General features: G+C 42.7%; 1 protein-coding gene across 1 annotated transcript in view; it reads left to right on the plus strand.

Annotated features, from left to right (window-relative positions):
- The window catches only part of LOC126480242 (trithorax group protein osa-like), a gene marked incomplete at its 5' end in the record, with an annotated part of 286,292 nt that overhangs the window by 6,008 nt on the left and 253,748 nt on the right, over positions 1–26,536 (plus strand). The window contains one exon of the mRNA XM_050103963.1: positions 1,966–2,311. Coding sequence (XP_049959920.1) covers positions 1,966–2,311 — 346 coding nt within the window. The remainder of the gene's footprint in view (positions 1–1,965; positions 2,312–26,536) is intronic.

Genomic DNA, 26,536 nt, shown 5'->3' on the forward strand with positions numbered 1-26,536 from the left:
GTTAACGAACACATTAGAAAATAATATCAACAGCAAAACACTGAGACGCGCAACCGATGCATCAGCTTGCATAACAAACGATATTCGCAAGTGGTTAAGGAACTAGACGTGCTTTCGGTACGTGTGGGATTGAAAATTTCTGCAATTATCGATATTGAGATTTTACGTGGTTCTCACACATCGTTCGACGAGGATGTCGTGTCGGTCCTTTTGTAAAGGAGACGGTCGATTTTCTACTTTATTCTTGCCCTCTCGAGCTTATTCTCCATCTCTGATCTCGTCGTCGAAGAGGCTTCAAAACCTGCTATCCTCCTTCCTTTCTTCTGAAGACTTACATCTGCAACCGTTAGTTCAGGGACATTGTCTGTTTTACTTTGACTGATTTTACTATATGAGAATTCTACAGCGTAGTTAGTACGTTCAACATTTTTTTTTTCATTCAGGAATTCGTGATCATGCAAAATATAAACCCTTAATAATTTTTGATGGTATTTTTATGAAGGAAAACATACATTTTTGAATAATCGGAGATAAATAAGTTCTCAGGTGCTGGTCGCCTGCACGCGGAATATATTTCGTGCCCCTGATACAGTGTATCTAGTGCACACACACACACACACACACACACACACCAACAGTTTTTGTTTATTTGTTTTTATGGGTGACACATACATGAGACACTTCAAGTTTTCTGGTTCCCAGGCCTGCTCTCTATCTGGTTAGGAGACGCTACTATCCTCGGAAAGTGTCTGAAGTAGCACTCGTCTTCCATCAGAGCAAGGGCAAGATACAACTTTTGAGGACATTTCTCGTGGAGAACAGCGGTTTGACAAAAAGTACTTTAAAAATGGACTATAACAGTCTCGAAAGCAAAAACATTTATTATCATGGTAACCGGTTTTGGTCAGTTTCTGACCATCCTCAGTCATACCATAGTGGTCAAAAAACCGGTTTCCAGCAAAATAAATGTTTTTGTGATAGAGGCTGGTTAGCGTCCATTTTCAAGGTCAAGGCGTTTCAGAAATGTTTGTCTTCTACATCAATATAATTACAATTGAATTTTTAAAAATGTGGTTGAATTAATCCATACACTATTTAAATGTTTATAGAAAAGAGCAATTGTCCATCTGCACGTAAGTATGGGAGTGCTGTACAATGAGCACGTGTAGTTTACTATATCTATCCCTCGTTTACTTCTTTTTCTGACAATTTTCTTAACGCTCTCTCATTGTTTTCTGAAAGCACTATTTATGGAAGCTTTCCAATGACTTTTAATGGAACGCTTCAAAACACAAGCATATAAAAGTATGATAATGGAAAACAATACTCAAGAATATTTTTAAAAATTCAAAAATGCATGAAAATTTCATAAGTATATCGATTTTATTAGATTGTTCATTACACGCAAAAAAGGAAATCGAATTACTTGAACAGAAAAAAATCACCAATATAAAATGTTCTCATACCATGTGACGGATAGCGACTTGATATATAAACTTCAGGAGTGAATACACTGCCAGGAACAACTGGAAAGATCAAATATTGTGAGTTATGATATCTGTATTGAATAACGTACATATATATGGGTTTGTACCAACCGTTACCTCTATTTGTGTTACATCATCGCGGAAACCTAATGTTGTGATTAACAGCCGAGAGCATCCTCTATAAGGGGTGGAGAGTACGCTTACATCCCTTTTATTTCTTCCTTTTTGGTCTACAGTTTTACGACTGATTCGACGCGGCCGGCCAAGGCCTTTTCTTCCGTGCGAAGCTTTTCATCTCAGAATGGCACGTACACCCAAAGTACTCAATTATTTGTTGGATATATTTTAATCCTTGCCTTCCTCTACAGTTTTTGGCCCCTTTATCTCGTTCTAGTACTACGGAAATCACTCCCGATGTCTTAACATAGTCCAATTATCCTGTCATTAGCTGGAGCACATTGGCAAATATGTTGGGCAGGTGCCTCCACCGTTGGACCCTCTGGGCCCGTTCCCCGCAGCTGCCACATTCGTGGGCTACCCCGGTGCGAGCGCGGGCCCCGAGTCCAAGCCGGGCAAGCCGGGGGCCGCTGATCTCCTGAAGGCGGTTTCGCAAGCGCCTGGGTCCGGCGGTGGCCTGCCCAGCAAAGCAGCGCACCATTACACCGTGCTCAAGGGCGGCGCTGCCACCGGGGCTGTTAACGGCACGGCCGCCGCCTGCCATGACGCCAAGCAGTACACTGTGCTGCAGCCCGCGGGCGCCGGCCAAGACGTCGTGGTCAGCGTAGAGCCAGCTAAGCCGCTGCCGTCGCCGCCCGCCAGGACAGGTAGGTCATGCTTTTCTTATTATTTGTTTTAGCACTTTTTATCCCAGCCCCTAAGAACACGATGGCTGTTCTAGGACATCGCCCTTTTCAAACAGATACCCAAACAGGGACGTATCATGTGTATCCACAGGATATGTGGCCGGCAATTGAAAAAGTGTCATGATGGTCCCTCCATGGGCGATAGATCCCGGACAAGTCCCCCACTCGGATCTCCTGGAGGGGACTGACAAGGAGGAGGTGAACGTGGAAAAAGATTGAATAACCAGCGTAAGGATAACAATCTACGATACGGGACGTACGCTGTCAGAAGTCTGAACGTGGTAGGGAAGGTAGAAAATCTGAAAAGGGGAATGCTAAGGCTCAATACAGACACAGCGGCCGTCAGTTAAGTCAAATTCTGATCTAGTGAGTACAGGGAAATAAAAGCAGCAGCAGAAAATTGCATAACTGGAGTAGGATTCGATACGAATGGGAAGTTACGACAGAGAGTGAGTTACTGTGAAAAATTCAGAGAAAGGCTTCTTCTCATTAGAATCGACAGCAAACCAACACCGAGAACGATAGCTCAGGTATGCATACCGATGTCGCAACCCGAAGATGAGGAGATAAAGTACATGATATTACTGAACGGGTAAATCAGTACGTAAAGGGAGACGAAAATCTAATAATCATGAGGGATTCGAATAAGGTTGTAGGGGAAGGAACAGAAGAAAAAGTTACAGAAGAAAATTGACTTCGTAGTAGGAATAAGAGAGGAGCAAGACTAATTGAGCTCTGCAATAAAGTTCAGCTAGTTATAGCGAATACTCTGTTCAGAAATCACAAGAAAAGCAGGTATACTTGGAAAAGTTAGCTTACATCATGGTCAGGCGGAGATTTCGAAGTTAGATACTGGATTGGAAGGCGTTCCAAGGAACAGATATAGGCTCAGACCTTAATCTAGTATTAATGAATAGTAGGCTGAAGTTTAAGAGACTAGTCAGGAAGAATGAATGCGCAAAAATATGGGATTCGCAAGTACTGAGGAATGAAGAGGTACTTGTTTTTGAATTTCTCTGAGGCAATAGACACCATGATAAGAAATAGCTCAGTAGGCAGTTTGGTCGAAGAGGAACGTACATCTCTAAAAAGGATGATCACAGAAGCTCGAAAGAAAATCGTCGGTACAAAGAACGCAGTTGCAATGAAACCATGGGCAACAGAAGAAATACTTCAGTTGATCGATGAATGAAGAAAGTGCAAAAATCATCAAAGGAATACAGGAACACAAGTTCTTAGGAATGAAATGAATAGGAAGTGCAGGGAAGCTAAGGCGAAATGGCTGCATGAAAACTGTGAAGACATCAGAAAAGAATGACGGTCAGGATGACTGACTCAGTATATAAGAAAACAACCTTCGGTGAAACTAAAAGCATTGGAAACTTCAGTGCTAAATACAGAGAAGAGAGCGGATCGGTGAAAACAATACACTGAAGGCCTCTAAGAGGGGAGGTATTGTCTGATGACGCGATAGAAGAAGAAACAAGAGACGGTACAGAAGAGATAGGAGATCCAATATTAGAATCTGAATTTAAACGACGACGGTTCAAACCCACGTCCGGACATCCAGATGTAGCTTTTCCGTGATTTCCCTAATCCTTCCAGGCTAGTGCCAGTATGGTTTCTTTGAAAAGGTTGGTGTGTAGAATGTATGGGTCTCGCGATATACCATCTGACTTTCAGAAAAACTTCATCTACACAGTTCCGAAAATTTCCAGAGCCGACAAGTGCGTAAGTTACCGCACAAGCAGTTTAACAGCTCACATATCAGAGTTTCTAAAAAGAATAATTCACAGAAAAATGGATAAGAGAACTAAGAATGTGTTAGATAACGATCAGTTTGGCTTTAGAAAAGGTAAAGGCACCAGAGAGGCAATTCTCACATTTTGGTTGATAATGGAAGCAAGACTAAAAATCAAGACGTATTCATCGATTTGTTGACCAGGAAAAAGCGTTAGACAAGATACCCAACATTCTGAGAAAAATAGGAGTAAGCTACTAGGAGAAACGGTTAATACACAATATCTAGAAGAACCAAGTAAGCACACTAAGAATGGGAGACCAACAACAAAGTGCTCAGATTAAGAAGGGCGTCAGACAGGGATATAGTCTTTCGCCCCTGCTGTTCAGTCTTTACATCGAAAAAGCAATGACAGAAATAAAAGTAAGGTTCAAGATTGGAATTAAAACTAAAGGTGAAAGGCTATCAATATAAGATTGGCCGATAAGATTTCTATCGTCAGTGAAAGTGAAGAAGAATTGCAGGATGTGCTGTATTAACAGTCTAATGAGTACAAAATATGGACTGAGAGTAAATGGAAGAAAGACATAGTAATAAGTAGCAGACATGAGAATTGCGAGAGACTAAACATGAGGACTGGTGATCACGAAGTAGATGAACTTAAGGAATTCTGCTACCTAAGCAGCAAAAGTATTCACGACAGACGGAGCAAGGATGACATAAAAAGCAGAACAGCACTGGCAAAAAGGGCATTCCTGGCTAAAAGAGGTCAACTGATATCAAAGATGGGTCTTAACTTGAGGAAGAAATTTCTGAGAATGTACGTTTGGAACACGGCACTGTGTTGCAGTGAAACATGGACTGTGGGACAACCGGAAAAGAAGAGGACTGAGGCATTTGAGATATGGTGCTTCTGAAGAATGTTGAAAATTAGGTGAACTCAGAAGGTAAAGAATGAGAAGGTTCTCGGCAAAATCGGCGGAGAAAGGAAAATATAAAAAACGCTGACAAGAAAAAGCGACACGTTGGTAGGACGGGGATAGGTTGGTAGGACATTAGTTAAGACATCAGGGAATAATTTCTATGGTACAACAGGGAGCTGCAGAAAATAAAAATTGTAGAGGGTAAAAACTGTAGCGGAAGACAAAGATTGGGATACATCCAGCAAGTAACTGAAGACGCAGAATGGAAGTGCTCCTCTGAGATGAAGAGGTTAGCACAGGAGTGGAATTCGAGACAGGCCGCGCCAATCCAGTCTGAAGACTGAAGAGTCAAAATATCCCAATAGGGTGGGAGTGGAACAGAGGAAACCACAAATGGGAATTTTTGGGATGGAATTATCTATTCCAGCATTCGCCTGATGGTTAGAGAAAAACTCACGAAAACCTTGTTCCAACTGGAGGGTTGGAACTATTTTCATTTCCTTCTGGGACAATGTTGTCCACTATGCGTCTGCGTTTCACCAGCTGGTCAGTCCTGGAACATCTAGATTTGTGGAGAATTTGGGTGTGAAAGCGACCACATTCAGTTTTGCGTGGGGACGTGAAGTCAGGCATACTCGTCGTCAAGGTTCCGATAGACTACGTCTCACCACCACATGGGAGGAGCGGCGTATTGCGCGCCAAGCACGTCGTAATCCCTTGACATCTGCTCCTGGCACACAACAACAAGTAATCGACTCACTGCAACAGTCTCCTTTCGCACCATTGATGGGAACAAGCAGCAGCCGAACAAAAAATTACCGAGCCATGTGTACGCTGACGTCAAACGCCTCAACACACACGGTTGCATCTGGACTGATGACGTGACTGGGAAGCATGGACGTGATGAATGATGTCGTGCTGTATTCATCAATGAATTGCGGTTCTGCACTACCCTGCATAACCATCGCCGTCAAATATGGCGGCGCCTGGGGAGAAGTCCATTCTTCCAATGTTTTGGAGGAGCACATTGGCGTCGTGCTGTGGGGAGCCATCAGGTTTGACGTTATGCCAAGAATGCTAGTATCTGAGGGAACTCTGACATCACAATCCCGTATATGCTGCGTCCTCTCGTGCTACCTCTCATTCGACAGTATCATGGCGCTTTTTTTTTTTTTAACAGGACAGTGTTCGTCCATATACGGAACATGTGTCAATGAAACGCCTACGTGATTTTGAGGTACTCCACTGGCCAACTAGATCCCAGATATGTCTCCAATAGAACATACGCTCTACATCTATATCTACATGTACATACATACTCCGCAATCCACCATACGGTGCGTGGCGGAGGGTACCTCGTACTACAACTAGCATCTTCTCTCCTTGTTCCACTCCCAAACAGAACGAGGGAAAAATGACTGCCTATATTCCTCATACAGGGCAGTCATATGGGCCAGCTCTGACATCAAATCCGTCCCATTCCCAGGATCTGGACTATCAAGGACCTGTTACAAGAGTTGTTGGCCGGCTTTGCTCAACTCCTCAGAGGATACAACTGCTTCATAACACTTCCCAACCAAATCAGTGCATAAATCCAGGCCAGAAGAGATGAAACATGATACTGGTAAGTGGGCTTTTACTGCTAGGTTGTTTGTAAATTTGACCCGATTTTATTGTTACTGCAATAACACCACATACCCTCTCAATCCATGAAGTTTCATTTCGTTTCCTCCTCCACATCTAGGTGCTCCTTTTTTTCATGCATTATATATGTATTTGAGGTTCTTTCAATAAATAGCTTCCCATATTTTCTACAGTCTTTAATATGAATACGGAAACATCCTTTCAGGTATGTCAAATCTGATGTTTCTTCTGAACACATACGAAACTTCGACGAGGCACTCATTACAAGCTACGTGCTACAATTCTATTCTTCTTTAGGTAAAAAGTAACAGTGGTAAACATATTCAAACGCTTATGTGGAGTGTATTGAAATCACGCAGTTGACAGGAGTACTGCTGGTGGATGGGAAAAGAAAGTTAAATCGTCAAGAAGTGCAGGAACTGAGTTCCGTGATCAACCACTTTCGGAACGTCCTGTCATACACATTGCTTTCGACATGATGAACGGCGTGGATACTTTATTTCGTGCAGAACAGCGCATCACAGCTCGACAACTGGCTGTACAGCTATAGCTCAACATTAGAAGTGTGCAGTGATTGAGACAATTGTATCTTCAAATGTGCGTTCAAGATGGTTTCCACGAATGATCACAACAGTCTACAAGATTCAAAGGAAAGCCATTTTGTCTCATTTACTAGAGTAGTTTGAGGCCTATCGGCAGGATTTTCTGTCATGGATCGTTACGGGAACGAAACCTGGGCAATCTGTTTCCATAAGGGTCTATCAATTAAATCAGAGGCATATGCGAAAACGCTATTACACTCAATAACTGAAGTGTGCGGTCTGACAGGGACCCAAAAGAAATCTTGGTCCAACAAGACTATACACGGCCACAAACAAGTCTCAGAATCCGGCAACACATCGACAATCTGGGCTGGAAATCATTGCTTCTTGCACCCTACAGCCCAGAGCTGGCTCCCTTTGAAGCCATCTGACTGGGCCACTTAAGGATTCACTACGTGGACACACTTTTAAGACGGTATGAGTGTATCTCATGCAGCGAAAACATGCCTTCGAGCTTAAGATGATACATTTTAGCAACAGAAAATACACGCTCATACACGATGCTGGTGTAAGTCCTAGAACGTGACGGAGGCTATGTGGAAAAATAATAAATGTAACAAAAATGTTGACTGATTTTGTCAACAAATTCCAACTCTTAAGAATAAAAATGTTCTGAAAAAAAATGACAAGGTATTATTTAACGGACGACCCTCGTAAATGCATCGTGTCGCTGTCGTATAGTAGCCAGCCGTAACACTGGAACGTTCCTTCTACTCGCCACAAATGTAGGGCCGCACAGTGTTTCACTCACTACAGCAGCGGAAATCACTGCACTCTTAGCGCTGTGCGGAGCGTGATACAAATCGTGCGATGTATGGCAACACAAATTCATAGGGAAATGTTTATGAGCAGATCTAGATTTCCTCTCGACACAGCCAAGATTAACGATGGTTGCCTATCCTGCTATGAAAATAATCGTACTCGAAGAATATTTGAAGTCACCGGAAAGACTCTACGACCTACAGCACACTCTACGTAGAATGGAGAAAACTAAACCACCAGCTCCAGGGTAGTGATAAAATGTAAATTACTAACACGGGGGGCTCACTGAAACTCCAGTCAGACAGCCAAAATCGTGACTGCACTTTGCGACCGTCTATCGGGCCAGACCCAAAATTGAAAAATATCTCTGCCTCAACCACAATCCAAATAATTATTACTCTGAACCCTCATCTCGACAGGCACAGATATGATATGTGAGAAAATGTTACAGCGAAGAACGAAAGTGAAGTCCAACAAAAGAAGACCTTGACGCTTGTGAAGTCGATCATAGGAATGCCCAAGGTGCATATATCCCATTCATGTTTCGTTGCCTAGTTTTTAAAGCAGTTTCCAGTCGATCATAGGAATGCCCAAGGTGCATATTTCCCATTCATGTTTCGTTGCCTAGTTTTTAAAGCAGTTTCCAGTGAATGTTTGAAGTAGTTCTTTGGTCTGAGTATTTCAGACTCTATCCTCCCCCCGTTCTTCTCCGTCATCACTGACGCCGTTATAGTCTACCTTACTTGAAGCAAAGAGATCGCGCACTACAACAAGTCGTTAATCTCATAACTCCCACTTGAAACCTTTTCCCAGTAACCGCAGTCCGTATTTTCCATAGTTTCTGAATGCATCATCGTGACAATTCTGTGCTTCTCGAAACAGAATAGGTAACTACGTAATTTCACCGTATTAAGTCTTTGGGAATTGTAGATGTAATGTTGGTAATTGTGATTTCATTGACCACATACAAACGTCACCTTACCATGCAGAAATGTAAATAGATAGTTCTTCAGTATGAATGAATGGAAAGAGTATTTCGAAAATGGTTCAAATGGCTCTCAGTACTAAGCGACTTAACTTCTGAGGTCATCAGTCGCCTAGAACTTAGAACTAATTAAACCTAACTAACCTAAGGACATCACACACATCCATGCCCGAGGCAGGATTCGAACCTGCGACCGTAGCGGTCGCTCGGCTCCAGACTGTAGTGCCTAGAACCGCACGGGAGTATTTCGAAAAACTGCTTTCATGGTCAAAATGTGAGAATAAAGATACACTAGTGGATAAAGTAAATGAAGACTGATACAGACAGAAAAGACAACTCAAGAGCCGGCCGTGGCGGCTGAGCGGTTCTAGGCGCTTCAGTCTGGAACCGCGCGACCGCTACGGTCGCAGGTTCGAATCCTGCCTCGGGCATGGACGTGTGTGATGTCCTTAGGTTAGTTAGGTTTAAGTAATTCTAAGTTCTAGGGAACTGATGACCTCCGCTGTTAAGTCCCATAGTGTTCAGATCCATTGGAACCATTTGAACCACAATTCAAGAGATTGCATTTTATGAACAAGTTTAAGGTAGCTGCCCATCAAATTCGGTTCAGAAACACATCTTGTATTAACAAGAGTGTCTGTAGGTCTGTTTCTAGCTGTGGAATGGGGAGTTACAGGTGTGGCGAACAAACTAGGTTTGAAAAAGTTGATAACTGTACTTTCATTCATACATTAAAAGTAAGTGTCAGCGACAATATGAGATCATATAGATATCTTAGCATTTTATCACATACTTCGAAAATTCTGTCAAATTTAATACTGAGATCAAGTAAGAATTGTATCATTAGAAGAACAGTTTGGTTTTAGAAATAAACAGAGCGTCCGATATGTTGTGATGATCCTCGAGTGACAATAGGAAAGTGAATTAAGAATTCAAATGACAACTGACTCTGAAGGGGTCGGGGTAAGAAAGTGCTAACCCACAAGACCGTATTTTCAGATATTACATATTATATGTTTGGTCAAATTCAAAGAAAATAATTTAAATCCACTTAGACAAAAGAAATTATGTAGTAGATACATCTTTCTAGCAACATATTAGGAAATATTTCTGAACACGACGTGGGGCGAACTGATAATGCGCTCGAACTAATCTTTTTAAATTCAGGGTTAGCACCGTTTTGCGACAGTCCTTTCATGATACAAATGAAATGTATTCGCAGTTGCAAATATGGACAGGCTTCAGCTATAATGGAATGATAACAATGAAAATTTGGGCCAGGCCGGGACTCGAACCCGGATTTCCCGCTTATTGCGAGCGATCGCCTTACCACTTTTTTATCATTCCCAAAATAAAAAACAATTAAGATCAAAAAGGACGCCCTACAGGCGAAAAATAATGATGTGCAATTAGCACCAGTAAGGAACAAAACAAAAATGGGAGAGGGGGCGGTCGAAAAAGGCACTACCCAAAAAGTTAGCATGGTATTGACGATAACGCGGATTGTGAGTGAGGAAGGTAAAGCGATGTTGCAGGAATGCTCAAACATCAATAATACTCTCCTCTCCTTCATGAAACAAGTAACAGCTCGATAGCCATTTATCTAGTTAACCGTGTTGGTCTTCGTACTTTGGAAATAAGTCTCATCTGGGAATAGACGCGTCTTCGGTGCAATGGGAAGGCGGGGGACATACGTAAAATAAAGGCAAGTATTTTCTGAATCACCTGCCACACCGCTGCAGAAGATCCACACATCAGTCGATGTTCATCCCTGTCAAGCGTGTAGCAATGGTTGTCCATATTTGCAACTGCGAATATATTTCATGTGTTTCACAAGAGCTGCAGTCGCCGCAGTGCCTGTTCCTTCGGAAGTGCTCGCATGTCCGAAGGAAGACCGTAATGTGGAATAACACAGGCATTTCAGTATCGTATAATCCTTTCAGTTGTTCTCCATTGCAAAGATGTTGGTATTTATTTCTTTGCAGTAATCTTCCACACACATTTAATTCGCTCATCTCACTTACCCGATAATCTAATTGCTTAATATCCGTTATGTATGCTTTCCTTATTTTGTAAAGAATGGGCTTGAGAAAACACGGTAGCTCATGTTCCATTTGATTATTACGCGTAGAACGACACCACGAGCAGAAATAATTGCATTTCAAATGCAGTTAGCCTCTTTTAACCGCATCATTTACAAATTCAGATACGTAGCAAATATGAAGTACATTCTGATGTCCTTGTTTCTTCATTACAATCAAACTGAGACCAGTCTGTCAAATTTGATTTATACCGTGGGCCAAAACGAGTGATAGAATTTGTACCTGCATCGACCAGGAACGAACAATGATGGTGAATGGTTTTATAAATAATAAGGCCTACAAACTACAAACATTTGAAGTACTTTTCCAAAACTTACTAGCTAGTAATATAGTAAATAAGTTATCTTCTATTATAATAAATTCCTACTACAAATCGCACTAAAACCAAATTAGAATTATTATTCGGTCTGACGGTAAGGGACAACGCTCACAGAATTTAATCAAACTATACCATTGCAAGACAAAAAATTCGATTTTAGCTAACTATTTAGGAGCATAATTCATAAATTTTTCTTCAACATTACAGTGACAAAAAATATTAATACACTTTGAGGAGTGCAGTTGTAGTGCAAAGCAGAAAAGTTAGTCCTTATCGAGCTATACAACGTGAGTAAATAACTTTATTGTAATTATCTACAAAGAGCTCAAGCCTAGTATTGGCGAACTATCAACAGATGTCGCGCCAAGCGTCAGGGATTGGGCCTGGCACAAACTAATACCTCCTTGCATAAATGCAATCAATGCGCCGGGTAAAATGTGCTTTGTAAGCGCCATTCCAAGCGCCGCTTTTTCTGCAGGTTAACCTCTCCACTGCTCCCTCCAGCACGTGTCAGTGTCTGCAGTAGTTTCAGAAAAGATGATTTTTGACCATCAATGGTGGGGATCAGCATCTTACTACAACCTGACCACTTTGTTGCGCAGCCTAGTCATAACACTAGCAAACTAGAAAGCCCAACAAGCAGCTTTTCATGTTCTCTACAATTCATTTTTTCATTTCCATCTCTAAGACGTCTTATTAAAGTGGAAGAAAATGTGATCGAAGCAAATACCTTCTAGTCATCAGAAACTGATATTTGCAGAACAGCATTGCCAGAATGGATTGTTGGACTCCAAAGAAATTATTTCTACATCTACATCTAGATCTACATATATACTCCGCAAGTAACTGTACGGTGCGTGATGGAGGGTACACTGAACCACTATTAATCATTTTCCTTGCTGTTCAACTCGTTAACAGAGCGAGGGAAAAATTACTGTTCATATGCTGTATGAGCTCCAATCTCTCTAATCATATCTTCGTGGTCCTTACGCGAAACGTACGTTGGCGACAGTGAAACTGTTCTGCAGTCAGCCTCAAATGCAGAAAAGAACGTCGCCTTCCCTCCAATGAGTCCCATTTGAGTTAACGAAGCGTATCCGCAATACTTGCGCTTTGTTCGAACCTACCAGTAACGAATCTAGCAGCCCATCTCTGAATTGCTCCGATGTCTTCATTAATTCAATCAGGTGCGGATCCTAAACACTCGAACGGTACTCAACAACTGGTCGCACTAGTATCCTATATGAGGTCACCTTTACAGATGAAGCACACTTTGCTAAAATTCTCCTTGTAAGCCAAAGTAGACCATTCTACTACAATCCTTTTCACACAATTCACTTTTATATTGCTCTGTGTCAAGTAGCACACCATTAATGCTGTACTCGAATACTATGAGTCTGTTTTTCCTACTCATATTCATTAATTTACATTTTTTTACATTGAGAACTAGCTCCCTTTCATCATACTAACTAGAAATTTTTGTCTAACTCATCTTCTACCCCCCTACAGTCACTCGACGACCGCATCTTCCCATTTACCACAGCATCATCAGCAAACAACCGCAGACTGCTGCTTACCCTGACCGCCAAATCATTTATGTAGATGGAAAATAACACCCCTGGCACTCTCTTGAGGACATCCTGGTCTCTGATGAACGCTGGCCGCCGTCGACGATAGCATACTGGGTTCTATTAACTAAGAAGTCTTCCAGCTATACACATATCTGGAAAGCTAATCAATATGCTTGTACCTTCATTAACAGTCGGCAGTGTGGTACCGTGTCAAATTCTTTGCGGAAATCTCGAAATATGGAATCCACCTGTTGCCCTTCGATCATAGTTCGCAGGATATCACGTGAGAAAAGGGTAAACTGAGTTTCGCACGAGTGATGCTTTCTAAAACTGTGGTGGTTTGTGGACAGAAGCTTTTCCCTATTCGACTTACAACGTAATGTTAGCAGGATGTGCTAGTGGAATACTTTACTATTTCAATGATATGACCAGCAGACATTTGCAGACACATACTTCAATGCAGAGGCTATGAGTATACTTTCCCAAGGAGACAGAAAACTTTTCTCAGACTGGAATTAATGTATATGAAGATGGTTCGGACATGTCCGAAAGAACAGATACCATCGGTGACCATGCAGCTCCTTAGAACGAAATTACAATGAAATGAATACCCCTAGCTGCAAACATGTGTTGATTTAAGTCAACGGGGTCAGCTGAAAATGTGTGTCCCGACCGGGACTCGAACGCGGGATCTCCTGCTTACATGGCAGACGCTCTATCCATCTGAGTCGCCGAGGGGACAGAGGATGTGCGACTGCACGGACTTATCTCTGGCACGCCTCCCGTGAGACCCACATTCCCAACTTATTGTCCCGCACTTTATTCACAGTGCCCTTTCCCATTATACTAATCACTCGCGGCTTTTTTGCCGAATCCCGTAAGAGAAGAGTTCGGGCACTGTTTGTGCATCCGCGCAGAAGAAGATGGTCAAATGACCGGTGAGCCTTATATATATATATATATATATATATATATATATATATATATATATATATATATATATGAAGAGAGTATCTGTTCTTTCGGACAATACTAAATGCTTGAAACACGACAGGCATAATATTTCAAAAGTAAATGTGATACCTAACGTTTTCTTACACGCATAGGTATTTTTTTTCAGTCATTTTACACCGTATTTTCTATTTCTTGTAGCAAATACGAGAAAGCAGTCAAGTTCTGATAGTCCATGTAGTCAAAACGAACGACAGTGGTGGCACATTATTCAGCAGTTTGATTTAATTCCAGGTGTAATCCCTTCTAGATTTCCTGTTACTATTTGTAACATTACACTGATTATCCAGCTTACATCAAAATACCGCAGAAGTAAACTACACTGTTGCTGCATATTTTTTGTTCAAAATCTTATTAGTGCTCCTTTCATATCCTTCCTGTAGATTTTTCCTATCAATGGTTTCAGGTCCACAAATTTACTATGTTTTCTTCGTTGTGTAATGGCCTAGAATAGACGACCTCTACAGTGATGGTTTTATGATGGCGCTACGGTTTCAATTGGAACATCTTGATCGGCAGCTTCCGGTGATTGATTTTTGTTAGCCATGTCTGAGAACCTCTGTCGTGACCTTTCAGTTTTTCTTTATGTTACATTATATTTATTAATACTTTCTCTCTTACACAAAGAAGTAAAAATATGTATGTATTTAAAAGTCTCTTTTCAAAGTGAAATAAGACTACGAGGGAATGCGAGATTTTTCTCCTCTCCACGTGGTGTCTTGCGTACCTCCCACCTTAACAATGGTGTCGGAAGGGTGGAATAAGTGGTACGAAATGGATACCAATGCTTTTCCCGTCGTCAGGGGAGGAAGGAAGGAAAAAGAAGAGGGAAAAAGAAATGGTTGGCAGGACGCCGTCGGGCTCTAGCGGGTTAAGTCTTTAGCGGAGCATTATCTGCGCTGAGGGGCTGGCGCCTTATCTGCGGCCGGCGGCGGTGACGGGACGTGCGGTGGCGGAAGGCCGTATCAGCAGCGGCGGAGGCGGAGGCGGAGGCCCTGGGAGGGCGATCCGTCAGGGGCGACACAGATCAGTGCCGCCCCCAACCTCTCACATCAATTACTCGGGACGGGCCCTGCGCGCGCCGAGGGGCGTAATAAAGTGCTTCAACCCTTTTCTGCCAACTTGTATTGTGGAAAGAGAGCGCCGGCAGCCGAGAAGAGCGCGCCAGCCGGGGGACCCCTAAGATGTTAATCCTGTTCTTTGAAAGGCGCCACCCGAAGCTGATCAAAGTAAATTGTTCACCCCGGCTCTTGCACTGCTGGAAATAAAAATCAGCAGAATTGCGACTCACCGGGAGAGCACAGCTGGCCTTTTTGGGCAGCAACCGGAATAGATGAAAGATCAAGATCGATACCGAAACGGAAACCTTTGCCACATTTATCTTACAAAATTCATCAAAACCGCATGAAAGGTTTAAGAAATAAAATAATCCGTGCGTTACACAAATTCTTATTTAATGGTTCCGAATTGAATATCATCAGGACTTTCCCTTTCATTGGTGGTAAAACACCTATATCAATTATGAGAAGAAATCGGCTTTAATCTCGATTGAACGACCTTACAGGTATGATTTTAGTTTATCGAGGCCAGCTTAAAAAAAAAAAAAAAAAAAAAAAAAAAACACCATAAGAACCATGCAATACTAATTAATTGTTGAGATCTCCGTAGCAGGCCATCCCCTTCTCCCCCCGCCACCCCCTTCCATCACCGCATGCGTTACTAAAAACGTTTTCCATATTTACACATGTATTATTCTTCACTTACCAACTATTGCCCCTTTGGTATTAGTCTTCTAGATTTCCTGTAAGGAGACCGATTTAAGTCCTCCAAACCCCCATAGAAGCGTAAGAATCATACAGCCCACTTCCAGTAATGAATCCCGTAAGTGACATAGTGATGGTGCAGATTACAATTTCAGGAAGGAATATCTTATTCTTACTTTCCAAGAACTTATAGAGGCAAGGATCACGTGAACGTTTAAGTCCATCAAGTACATCGCGGCGTCAAAGATGTTGTTGCCTGATTCATGGATGCCTTCTTAAAATAAGATAACACCGCAATTTACATTTGCGAAAACATCGTTTGCTTTCCGTGATAATTAAATCTAAAAAAAAGGCCCTTAAATTAGTTGGTTATTGAGCAGCCTTTTCCACCCTCCGGGGAAGGGAATGAAACGTATTTAAAGATATAGCTAGAAAAAAAATCATTGTTAACTAGAACTGATACCCTGTCTTTATGCAAAAAAAATTTCAGTGAAGTGTAAGAAGCAATTATCATCAAGGAATGCACTATCTTATGAGCTTTCCCGATTTAAACGTATTTGAGTGAATATCAAGGGATAGAAGATTTTGAGACACTCTGACGGGCGTGTTTGGAATAAATAATAAATAAATATTATTCTGAGCAGAAGGTTCCGTTTAATCAGGTAAGGAGCTAGCTTTGTTGTTCGGGTGGCTGAGGAACGTTTACAGAGGGTGGAACAAGGTGAGTGCCCCCAGCTAGCAGCAGTCAATTAAGCAGGCAGGCCGTGGGCGGCGAGGCGCCGGGCTGTTTGCAGGTGAGAACACCGGCCGCTCGTTAAGAGGGTCGGGGCAGGTCGGGTCGGGTCGGCAGAGGTCGCTATGGCAGCCGAAGGGGAGGCCGAGAGCTGCCGGCCTCAGCACTAAAGCGCGAGCCCAACATGATTCGCACCGGCAGTCGATACCAACTAGAGATACATCGAGTAATACTGTCTCAAACTTAATAGTACCAACCAGGGTTAAATGTGTGTCTAGAAAAGAATTATGTACACCTAATTTTTTATTCTTTTTCAACGCAGTTTCCATAACTTGGATGCAAGTTCTCATAATTGTAATTCATAAATAACTTAGTTTTTTTTCAAATTTCTTCTGACGGTTGTGTTTCTTCAACAACCCACGCCTACAGGCGTTCGACTTTTAACAGAATCTGCTTTTGTTTCCAGAAAAGTTAACTCAAGTAATGTCAACCAAGGACGTCCTCATTCGTAAAGATATTGACACTGCTGCTCGTTAATTCTAATAAACCTAATAATTGACATCTAATTTCCTGTAGATGAGTGTAATACCATGATTACGGGTGAGTAAGCAAAGAAGTAGTACAACATTGGTAAATTTGTTAGGTTTCTGAGTTTGTTTTCACCTACATGCAGTATTATCCATATGAGTTGCGTACATACAGTACCAAATAGGTACAAACGGGTTTATATAGACAGTAGGTTGTTGGTCACAATGCTCTGGCTGATCAGTGTAATTGCGAAGTATAGGGCTATTGTATCAGCATACTTTGAAACGAACCTTGTTTGTATACAGTCTGTATGTCTCGGACGTCCATGTTTCGTAATTCCTCTTCAGTGGCACTGTCATCGGTAACATTACCGTCCCTGTGCTAGGATCTTCCTCAGGATCTTCCGGTGTCCACTACTGCTAGAACACTGTCAGAGACCAGTGCCGCATTCTCTTATAAAGGGGAGTTTTCCCGCGTTCGTGCTGGAGAAGTGATTGTTGTTGTTGTGGTCTTCAGTCCTGAGACTGGTTTGATGCAGCTCTCCTTGCTACTCTACCCTGTGCAAGCTTCTTCATCTCGCAGTACCTACTGCAACCTACATCCTTCTGAATCTGCTTAGTGTATTCATTTCTTGGTCTCCCTGTACGATTTTTACCCTCCACGCTGCCCTCCAATGCTAAATTTGTGATCCCGTGATGCCTCAGAACATATCTTACCAACCGGTCCTTCTACCCATGTAATCTTCAGCATTCTTCTGTAGCACCACATTTCAAAAGCTTCTATTCTCTTCTTGTCTAAACTATTTATCGTCCACGTTTCACTTCCATACATGGCTACACTCCATACAAATAGTTTCAGAAACGACTTCCTGACACTTAAATCAATACTCGATGTTAATAAATTTCTCTTCTTCAGAAACGCTTTCCTTGCCATTGCCAGTCTACATTTTACATCCTCTCTACTTCGGCCATCATCAGTTATTTTGCTCCCCAAACTGGTTAAAATTCTTATGGCTACCAACGGTCACGAAAGCCTGCAGACTTGCATAAAACATTACCATTGTAACCACGCAGCGAAGGTACTGATTATTTCTTGCCGCTGGTGTACTTTACATATGGCCAGCTTCTCTTTGGATTTTCTGCCAGATTTCGAGACAGTGTTTCGTTGTGGAAACTATTAAAAGGACCTCACACTGCAGTCCTCACAAAGTTTAGAGATTCAGAAAAATTTTCTGAGTTACAATGTTACTGCAGTACCATCTAGTGTTATCAAGGTTTTCCGTTCTGATAGATAAATGTGCCCAGATCAGTAATGCCTGCCTGAAGTTTTACTGAGCATATACCGGTACTTAAAGCTTCTCAACGAGCTTTCTGGTACTACACGATTTGTATCATATTTTGATCTAAATGTTTTAAAAAAATTTATTTGATTAGTAGTTTGGATTAAATATGATCATCTTCACATTAACAATAGTATAAAAATGTCATAAAATGGCATAAAAACATTTACTTTTACCCAAATGGCAGAAAATATGAAATAATGAAATCGAAATAGAAACAATTGTACTTTATGTGACTCTTCAAGCTTTAGCTGCACGATGGGGTTAGCTTCAGCATACTTGTACTGTTTATCCAAGACCAACCACTAGATCACTGAATAAATTACTGTATACATGTCACACATAATCTTTCTAATATTGGTTGTCACAAGGAAAAGGGGGGGGGGGCAAGGGTGAAACGCCCCCTGAGAAAAATTAATGAATTACTGTGCTGATAAACCTCTTACATTAATCGATTTTCAAACAGCTGAGCAGAACTGAACGAACTCAGACATTTCGCTCTTTACCTATTCTGATCAACACTAAACTGACAGCAAATATTTTTAGCGCAACGCAATCTGACTTTCAATAATCCCTACAAAAGAATGGCCCTGACTAACATTAACCTATACGTTTCACAAATCACTTACCTCACAAAAATCTTAAAAAAAAAAATGGTTCAAATGGCTCTGAGCACGATGGGACTTGACATCTATGGTCATCAGTCCCCTAGAACGTAGAACTACTTAAACCTAACTAACCTAAGGACATCACACAACACCCAGTCATCACGAGGCAGAGAAAATCTCTGACCCACAAAAATCTTCGTTATACTGGCAGCTAAATAAAAGATTCTAACTACTGAAGGCACTAACTACTGATAGGCATAGTTAGCAAATGAAAGATTTTGATAGAGAACAAACAATGTATTTACGTTAATAGTATTCAAAAGTCATTATATATATATATATATAAGTCCACGATATCCAATATTACAAATTTTCTGATGGACACACGTCCAGATCGTTCGCTCTCAAAATTCCGCCATCTCTCTCCCCACATCCACCACTGCTGGCGGCTCACCTCCAACTGCGCAACGCTACGCGCTGTTGACATCCAGCTGCCCAACACTACAATAGCGAATATTACAACAATGCTAACCAGCCACAGACTGCACACAGCACAGCCAGTGATTTTCATACAGAGCGCTACGTGGCGTTGTTGTTGTGGTCTTCAGTCCTGAGACTGGTTTGATGCAGCTCTCCATGCACGTGGCGTTACCAATATAAAAACCTAAACAGCCTACTTTCAAGGGGCTTTCTCCGCCATTTGTAGCCATTCTTCTATCTCCAAAGTTCTGTAACTCATACGAAAAAACAAATAGCTCGAAAGAAATAATAACCTCTTGGAATAAATCTTGAGCTATCACCGTAGTTGCACAACTCCAAAGGCAGTGGGCACGTGTATGACAGCATATTTCACATTCCCCTACTTTTCCATACTCCCGAGACGGAAACATGCAGAAAAGTCGATGCAGATTCTACAGCAGATGCCACTGAAGCACACCTCAGTGGAGGCGCCGCCCTAGCTTGGAGCTGCCTGGTATCCCTAGTGAGCAGCGGACGAGCAGCGCGCCTCGGCCGGCCGCGGTCCGTTAATTGCGGCGATGCGACGGTCCAGCCCGCAGCGCCTTTGAGTGCGCTGCAGCAGGTAACGGCGGCGCGTGACCGCCGCAGCGCGCGTAATTACGGATGGCCGGACAAAGGAACAAAGCGCTGGCGACAGAGACGTCCAATCATAATGCGCAGTAATTACCGCCGGACAGCACCGAATAATGGCCGCTCTCCCTGCGTCCCTGAATTTCAGCAAGCAGTCTTTATTACGCTCTGCAAAGCAGGGGCGCGTGCTGCCTGACGGGCATATTAAGCGCACAGTTCATCGTAGTCCCAGTTAAGACTGTTGGACTTATCCATATTCGGAGATTTTAATTCCCAACATGAACGTTTAATGTAGTCACAGTAGACATTTCGGCAATTCATTAATCTTAAGTATTTTATAGCCTCCAAAATTGCGAATTGAGGCTCTTGGCATTTGTTTTAACAATAACCTTGCTTCTCGGTCCAGTCATTGCTGAACACACGATAACGGTTTTGTTAAATCGCTTTCGGATTAGTGTACGTTCAACTACGTGATGCCATCTCACAGTGGGCGTTTAAAACATTTCACAATACATCAAGTTAAGAATTTAACGTATGGCATCTGTATCAAGAGAAACCAGCATAATTTTTCACTACAAGTGGCCGTAACAGTAAGTTTCAAGACGATTTGCTTTCCAGACCCTATCCTCAGTCTTCATTGCACTTAAATCTCTTATTGTTTGCAGATAGTTCCCGTAAGTGAACGGTGACTTGTCATTCAGGTGCACAACACGATCAATGATTGTGCATACTACCACTGAAATCTACAGGCAGATGACTAATGGAAACTTTCATATATCTTCTCCTGCATTTAGCTCGAATAATCTATCTTCATTCGGTTTCAGAAACTCTGTAACACCTCCGGTAGACAATATGGCAACCTACCTTAAGACGAGATTGCCACTATTATTTCCAAACTCTCGGTTAAGTAACCTGTGTCACAAATATCTGGGAAAGAACTTCATAACATTACCGCTCATTTGGAGGTACTGGTTGTGTAACAAGTGACCCTTCATAACAATTTTCACCATTCATCAAAATAAACACGTTCGCTGTTCAAATTTTGCAGTCAAATTGCTGAACAACTTTTTGAAATTTTGATATTTACCATCAAGGTTCCAAATGTATTTCACAACGAATACTTACTACTGAAATATGTACCATCTTCTTTCTCACTGCAGTAGCGTGGTCTTACGCCTACTCTGCCTGCAACCCAAATCACATCCAAGTTACGCGGGCAGTCGGCTTTCTTACAGCTTACAATCGAGGGCTGCCAAAATTCACACGGCCATTAGACAGAAAGCAAGGCCGCCTGTATCCTGACGCTCAGGGCTGTATTTAAACCGGCGCACGGGTCCTGAGAAAGCAGTTCACTCCGAGGTCCTGCAGAAGAAGACGTGGCCCCAGCGTGGTGACGGACCAGCAGACTTCTAATATTTCGTTGCTTGTCTTTTAACTCAGATCACCGGACATAGAAAATTTGTCACTGTGAGCTCTGACTGCAACTAGTTCCTTAATGACTTTGTTTTGCAATAAGTGGGCCAAGAACTTTAATTCAGAACTGTTTGTTTTCTCCATTACCAGACCTTTATCCTGAAAAACAGTTTTGTGTTCAAACCAAAAGAGTTTATTTTGATCATAACTGTTTTAAAACTTGTTTCCAAGAAGGAAGCTCCTGTTCTCTTAATTCAAATAAACTTGGTGTTCCTTTGGGTATCTGGTCCTTTACTTTCGACTGCCTGGAGAGGGTAGTTCACTCACAGTAGTATTTTGTTCTGGATACATATAGGTCCTCCGGCCAACGTTCAAATGGCTAAAGCTTTATCCTTGTTCCGTCCACGCATCAGCAATAACACTGATTTTTCACGAAAAATTGAAACTTCCTACACCCCAAGGACGGAATATGAATGTTTAACATCCCATAAACGACCAGATTAGAAATGGAGTATAAGGTCAAAATGGATAAGATCGGAAAAGAAATGCCCCGAGACTTTTTTTTTTTTTAAAGTAGTGTCCTAGCATTTATCTCAACTGAAAGTACGGAAAAACTAACCTGGGTTGGTCCGACAGCGATTTTAATCGAAAAGGCCTTTAGCTAGCCCTCAACAAATTGTATAATGACATGATATTTGTCAAAGTCTTCTACCAGCGCTTAGCAAAATTAGTGATGAAAAAACGTTCAGTTAGTTTTAACTTCCAGGATGAGCCGTTCCCGTCGCGTGTAACTGGCGTCTATCTACAGGAGGGTACCATAGGTGCCATACGTTTAGAGAGAGAGCATTGCTGCTCGTTAATCAGCCACACGATACGTGTTTTTCCCCTCAAAGTAGTTCCCATTAGATATTATACATTTGTGCCAACACATTTTCTAATCCCCGAAACACTTCTTGATACCTGTGCCACATCTTTTATTAGTAGCTGGCAGAGCTATGCTTGTAAAACGACGCTTCTTGAAAGTTTTTATTTCTAGGAACAGAAAATGTAGAGGCTGAGGCACCGTTAAAGTACTGATTTTCGCTAAAAATTCAGAGCAAGCATTGTTGTCTGGATAGGTGCACTATCATGTTATCAGTTATTTTACTACCTAAATAGCAAAACTCATCTACCACTTTTAATGTCTCTAACTTTTTGTAACGCTAGTACTGTGAGAGGTATCAGATGAAAGGAAGACTGTCTGTAGAATAAAGCACCAAGGTATCCTGATCTGTGCAGCTCACTAATACACGACAAGAAAAATACAAATTGTAATTAAATCAGCAAATGAGTCTGTGTACCCAAAAGAAAGAAAAAACGATCTACTCAGACTAGGGAATGCGCTTTTTTCCTCAAGATACGCAAAGTGCACAAAACGGCCCCATATGGAAACCACTGGTAAAATCTGGTAAAGCTTTGCACAGATGTGTTGGGCAGTGTCTTTAGTTATACCCGTCCATCGTGTCGCGTCGCTCTTTTCAGTTTTGAGTGAACAGTGATATGTAGGAAATAGCGTCTCCCGGAAAGTATGAGGGCCTGGTCAGAGGTATTGCCTGTTTCATGCAGCCCACATAACACAACTGTCGAGCGATTTCTTCTTCATGCCAACTCTCGGCCGCACACTGCAGGGGCAATGAAGACGCTCCTGCAGCGTTTCCAGTGGGAAGTATTTGATCACCCACAACACAGTACGTAATTGGCTCCTCTGAGTCTCATCTCTGCTCACAAGAACCTCTGGCTATGAAGACAAAATTTTTCCACCGACAACGAACTGCAGACCAATGCAGATAACTGGCCGAAAGCACAGGCGGCTGCTTTCTATGACGAGGATATCGAAAAGTTGATACAACACTACGACAAAACTCGAAGTTGGAGCGGCGACTATGGTGAAAAGCAGGTGGAAGGTGTACCTAACTGTTTCAAATAAAATGTTTCTGGTTTTCACTGTGGTTTCCATTTTGCGACCGATTGGAACTTACTTTCTGGACAACCCTCGTACATTATGAAAGAATTTCAGCCACACAACCGTCGTTAAGCGCAAGCAGTTATGAGAACTAGGTGACCAACAAGGGAAACTTTGAACGCCACCGCGCAGTTTCTCTTTGTAATATACTTATTCTTTATTTTTTATGAGAAATAATTGACAGAGAGGCAGCTACGAAACTTTTTCTACAGTCATGAGTTTCAATACCCAAACTATGGAGCTATGATGGCCGGCTGATGCCGGAACAAAGTCTTTGGGCGGCTCACCGCTTTGTTTCCCGGTCCCCTGGATAGCAGCGGCGTGTTTACGGCCACTAATTGCGGGGCAGTCAGTCGAGCGAGACGCCAGCCTGCGGACGCTGGTGGTAGATAGGTCTCGTTAAGTGACTCCGACCCGCTGCTCAAAGAGCCTCGTCTGCGACGGAGCGGAGACAGGCAGGCGGAAAAAGACGCGAAAAAGGCGATCTGGTAGCCGTGCAAGCCTCCCTGCGCGCCGCACTTGTACAAATAAATTAGCCGTTCAAATATTTATCGCCCGGCCGCTGGCAGAGCGAGGCGCACTGCCGAGTAAGTATCGCCGACGACTTCTCGAAAACTCCCTGCCAGAAGACGAAGCAAAAAAAAAAATAACGACGGAGGAACCGAGGGAAGGGGGCAGGCGCCTCGCTGCTGTAATTGAGAGAGCTCGTGGACGTTAGTGAGCGAGAACAAGTTTACAAGCGGCGCCGGCGTTTCCCAGTCCGAAAACAGCTTCGACGACGGCACGCCGTGAAATCGCTCGTTCCAGGGAGGAGGCGCTTTGGTCGTTCTGAGGATCTCCCCGAAGAGGAAATACATTCAGGCAGCGTGTAGTTTCTTAGCGAGTTTTCCTGTTGGCACTTGAGTAAAATCATAAGGCAGCATCTCTTGGAAATTCCAGCACTTACTGACAGTTGAAGCGAAATTCTTTTTGCAGTTGTCTGATGCTTTAATCACATAAAATAGACGTCGAACAATCTAACCACAGATACTTTGTTTCTGTCATTTTACGCTGTAGTAAGTAGATGGCATCTACTGAGTATTTAGAAGAATGCACGAATGTCAGTTGCTACAGGGTGTCCAGCGAAGGAGTCCCTAATTTCAAAATGCAATACATCGAGAGCCAACATTCTCTGCAGGTTCTACTGGCAACTATTGTTCATCGAATTTTCAATAAGAATAAGTACTTAATTCCAGTAAGCAGTCACGTGGCTCGCAGGCTAAGTGAGGATATGTCGGACTTAAAGGCCAAAGATTCAGCGTTCAGTTTTCTGTCAGTTATCGCCACTTTCTTCAATGGTATTAGTTCGAATACGTAAAAAATATCAAGCTTCATCGGGTTTCGAAGCCCAAGTAAAACATTTTGCTCCCCTAAAGGCGGGTGGGTATGTCAGTTTAGAGGCAGGGCGTGTTTAGTAAAGCACTGCGGTGTTCAAGTCACCATCGATACCGACCTAGATTTTCGGGACTTTTCCTTTGGTTGTGAGGCAAATGCCGGAATTGGAAATCACTTCCCTATCATTCCGAGCTCGGACACAGATTTCCTAATTTCCAGCTCAACAATGGTGGAGAATGAGAAGTACTCTGGGGCCCATTAAAATTGCGAATATCATCAAGAAGACGGAGTGATACAAACAGCAAATTGGCATACAGTACAATGACAGGTACTACGTCTCTGGATATGCAAGTGATTAGCATTCCAGCGCAACCGCACAAAATAAGTAGAAGTAGTGCCACCTACGTTCTGTATATAAAGAAAGGTTACACAACGTAAAGAAATCGCCTTTGAATTTTGACTGTCTGTGATAAGATGGTATTATGCCTTATTTCAAAAGGAGAAACGTCAATCAGCACGTGTCGAATTCAACAGCAGCAGAATCGTGGCGTAACGAGGTCATTCCATGATATTGCTACTGGCGTCTGAGGCGACAGACATATCGTTCACTCGGCCGTGCAGGACTGTGTAAAAGGGTCTCGTACCGTGAGACTGGAAATGGTCTCGTTTGCAGTAAGACAGGTATACATATGTACAGCGTGGCGTCATATGGAAAACCATGGACTGTTAGCAGGGCAGCCATTGTTGGTTGCGCCTTTCTCTGACGCAGCAGCAGAGAAATGCGCGCCGACAGTGGTTCAGCTGACCACAAGACTGGACACAGGAGTGGTAAAGTGTCGTCTGTTCAGACAACTTCTATTTCTGGGTTCTGTTTCACGATCTACTTATCCAAGCGTACACGCTTCAAGGAAAACGAACGTTTGCAGCTTGCATTCGTCATAGTCATGTTGGTCCAGCATTTGGCGCGACGGTATGTATGCCATCGGGTACACAGTCCGGTCACGTATGAATCGCGTAAAGGGTAATTTGGACAGCCTGTGTTACATTTTTGATGTGTTAATCTAACTTACTCCGAGTTCTACGTGAAGTTATCTTGCAACAAGATAACGCCATACCGTTTGTTGCCAGTGCACTCCTAGCCAGGTTCGATAGAGTGGATATTCGAGTCTTGTCCTGGGCAACAATACTCCAGATCTCTCACCCAATGAAAGCACCTGGTCGTGGGTTGACAAGAGATGGGCACGTGACCTTTCGCCAGCCCCTACGACTGATGAACTCTGGCACAGAGCTGAAGCAAGGTGGAATGACGCACTCCTGTCATACAAACTCATTTCTACTGATACCCAGCCGGATTAGAGCCGTTGTTGGTGTTAGAGGCGGCAGCTCTCTGTACTAAATTTGCGCCCTGTATATCCCAAATCGTGCACTGACCCCTTGTGATAGCAACTGAGGAGCCACTTGATTGAGAAATGGTGCCTCCGGTCACGAAAACTGACAACGACCGAGAGAGCGGTGTGCTGATCCTACGCCCCTGTATATCCGTATCGATTAAAGCCTGTAGGCTGCGGATGGCACGGCGATCGCTCAGCACCGTCGAGTCTTCCAATACCTGTTCTGATGGAGTTTGGTTTACTTCAGAGCTGTACCCAAAATCATCACAGTTTAATCAAGCATTCT

This window comes from Schistocerca serialis, chromosome 1, assembly GCF_023864345.2.
Source record: "Schistocerca serialis cubense isolate TAMUIC-IGC-003099 chromosome 1, iqSchSeri2.2, whole genome shotgun sequence".
In the NCBI taxonomy this organism is placed as follows: domain Eukaryota; kingdom Metazoa; phylum Arthropoda; class Insecta; order Orthoptera; family Acrididae; genus Schistocerca; species Schistocerca serialis.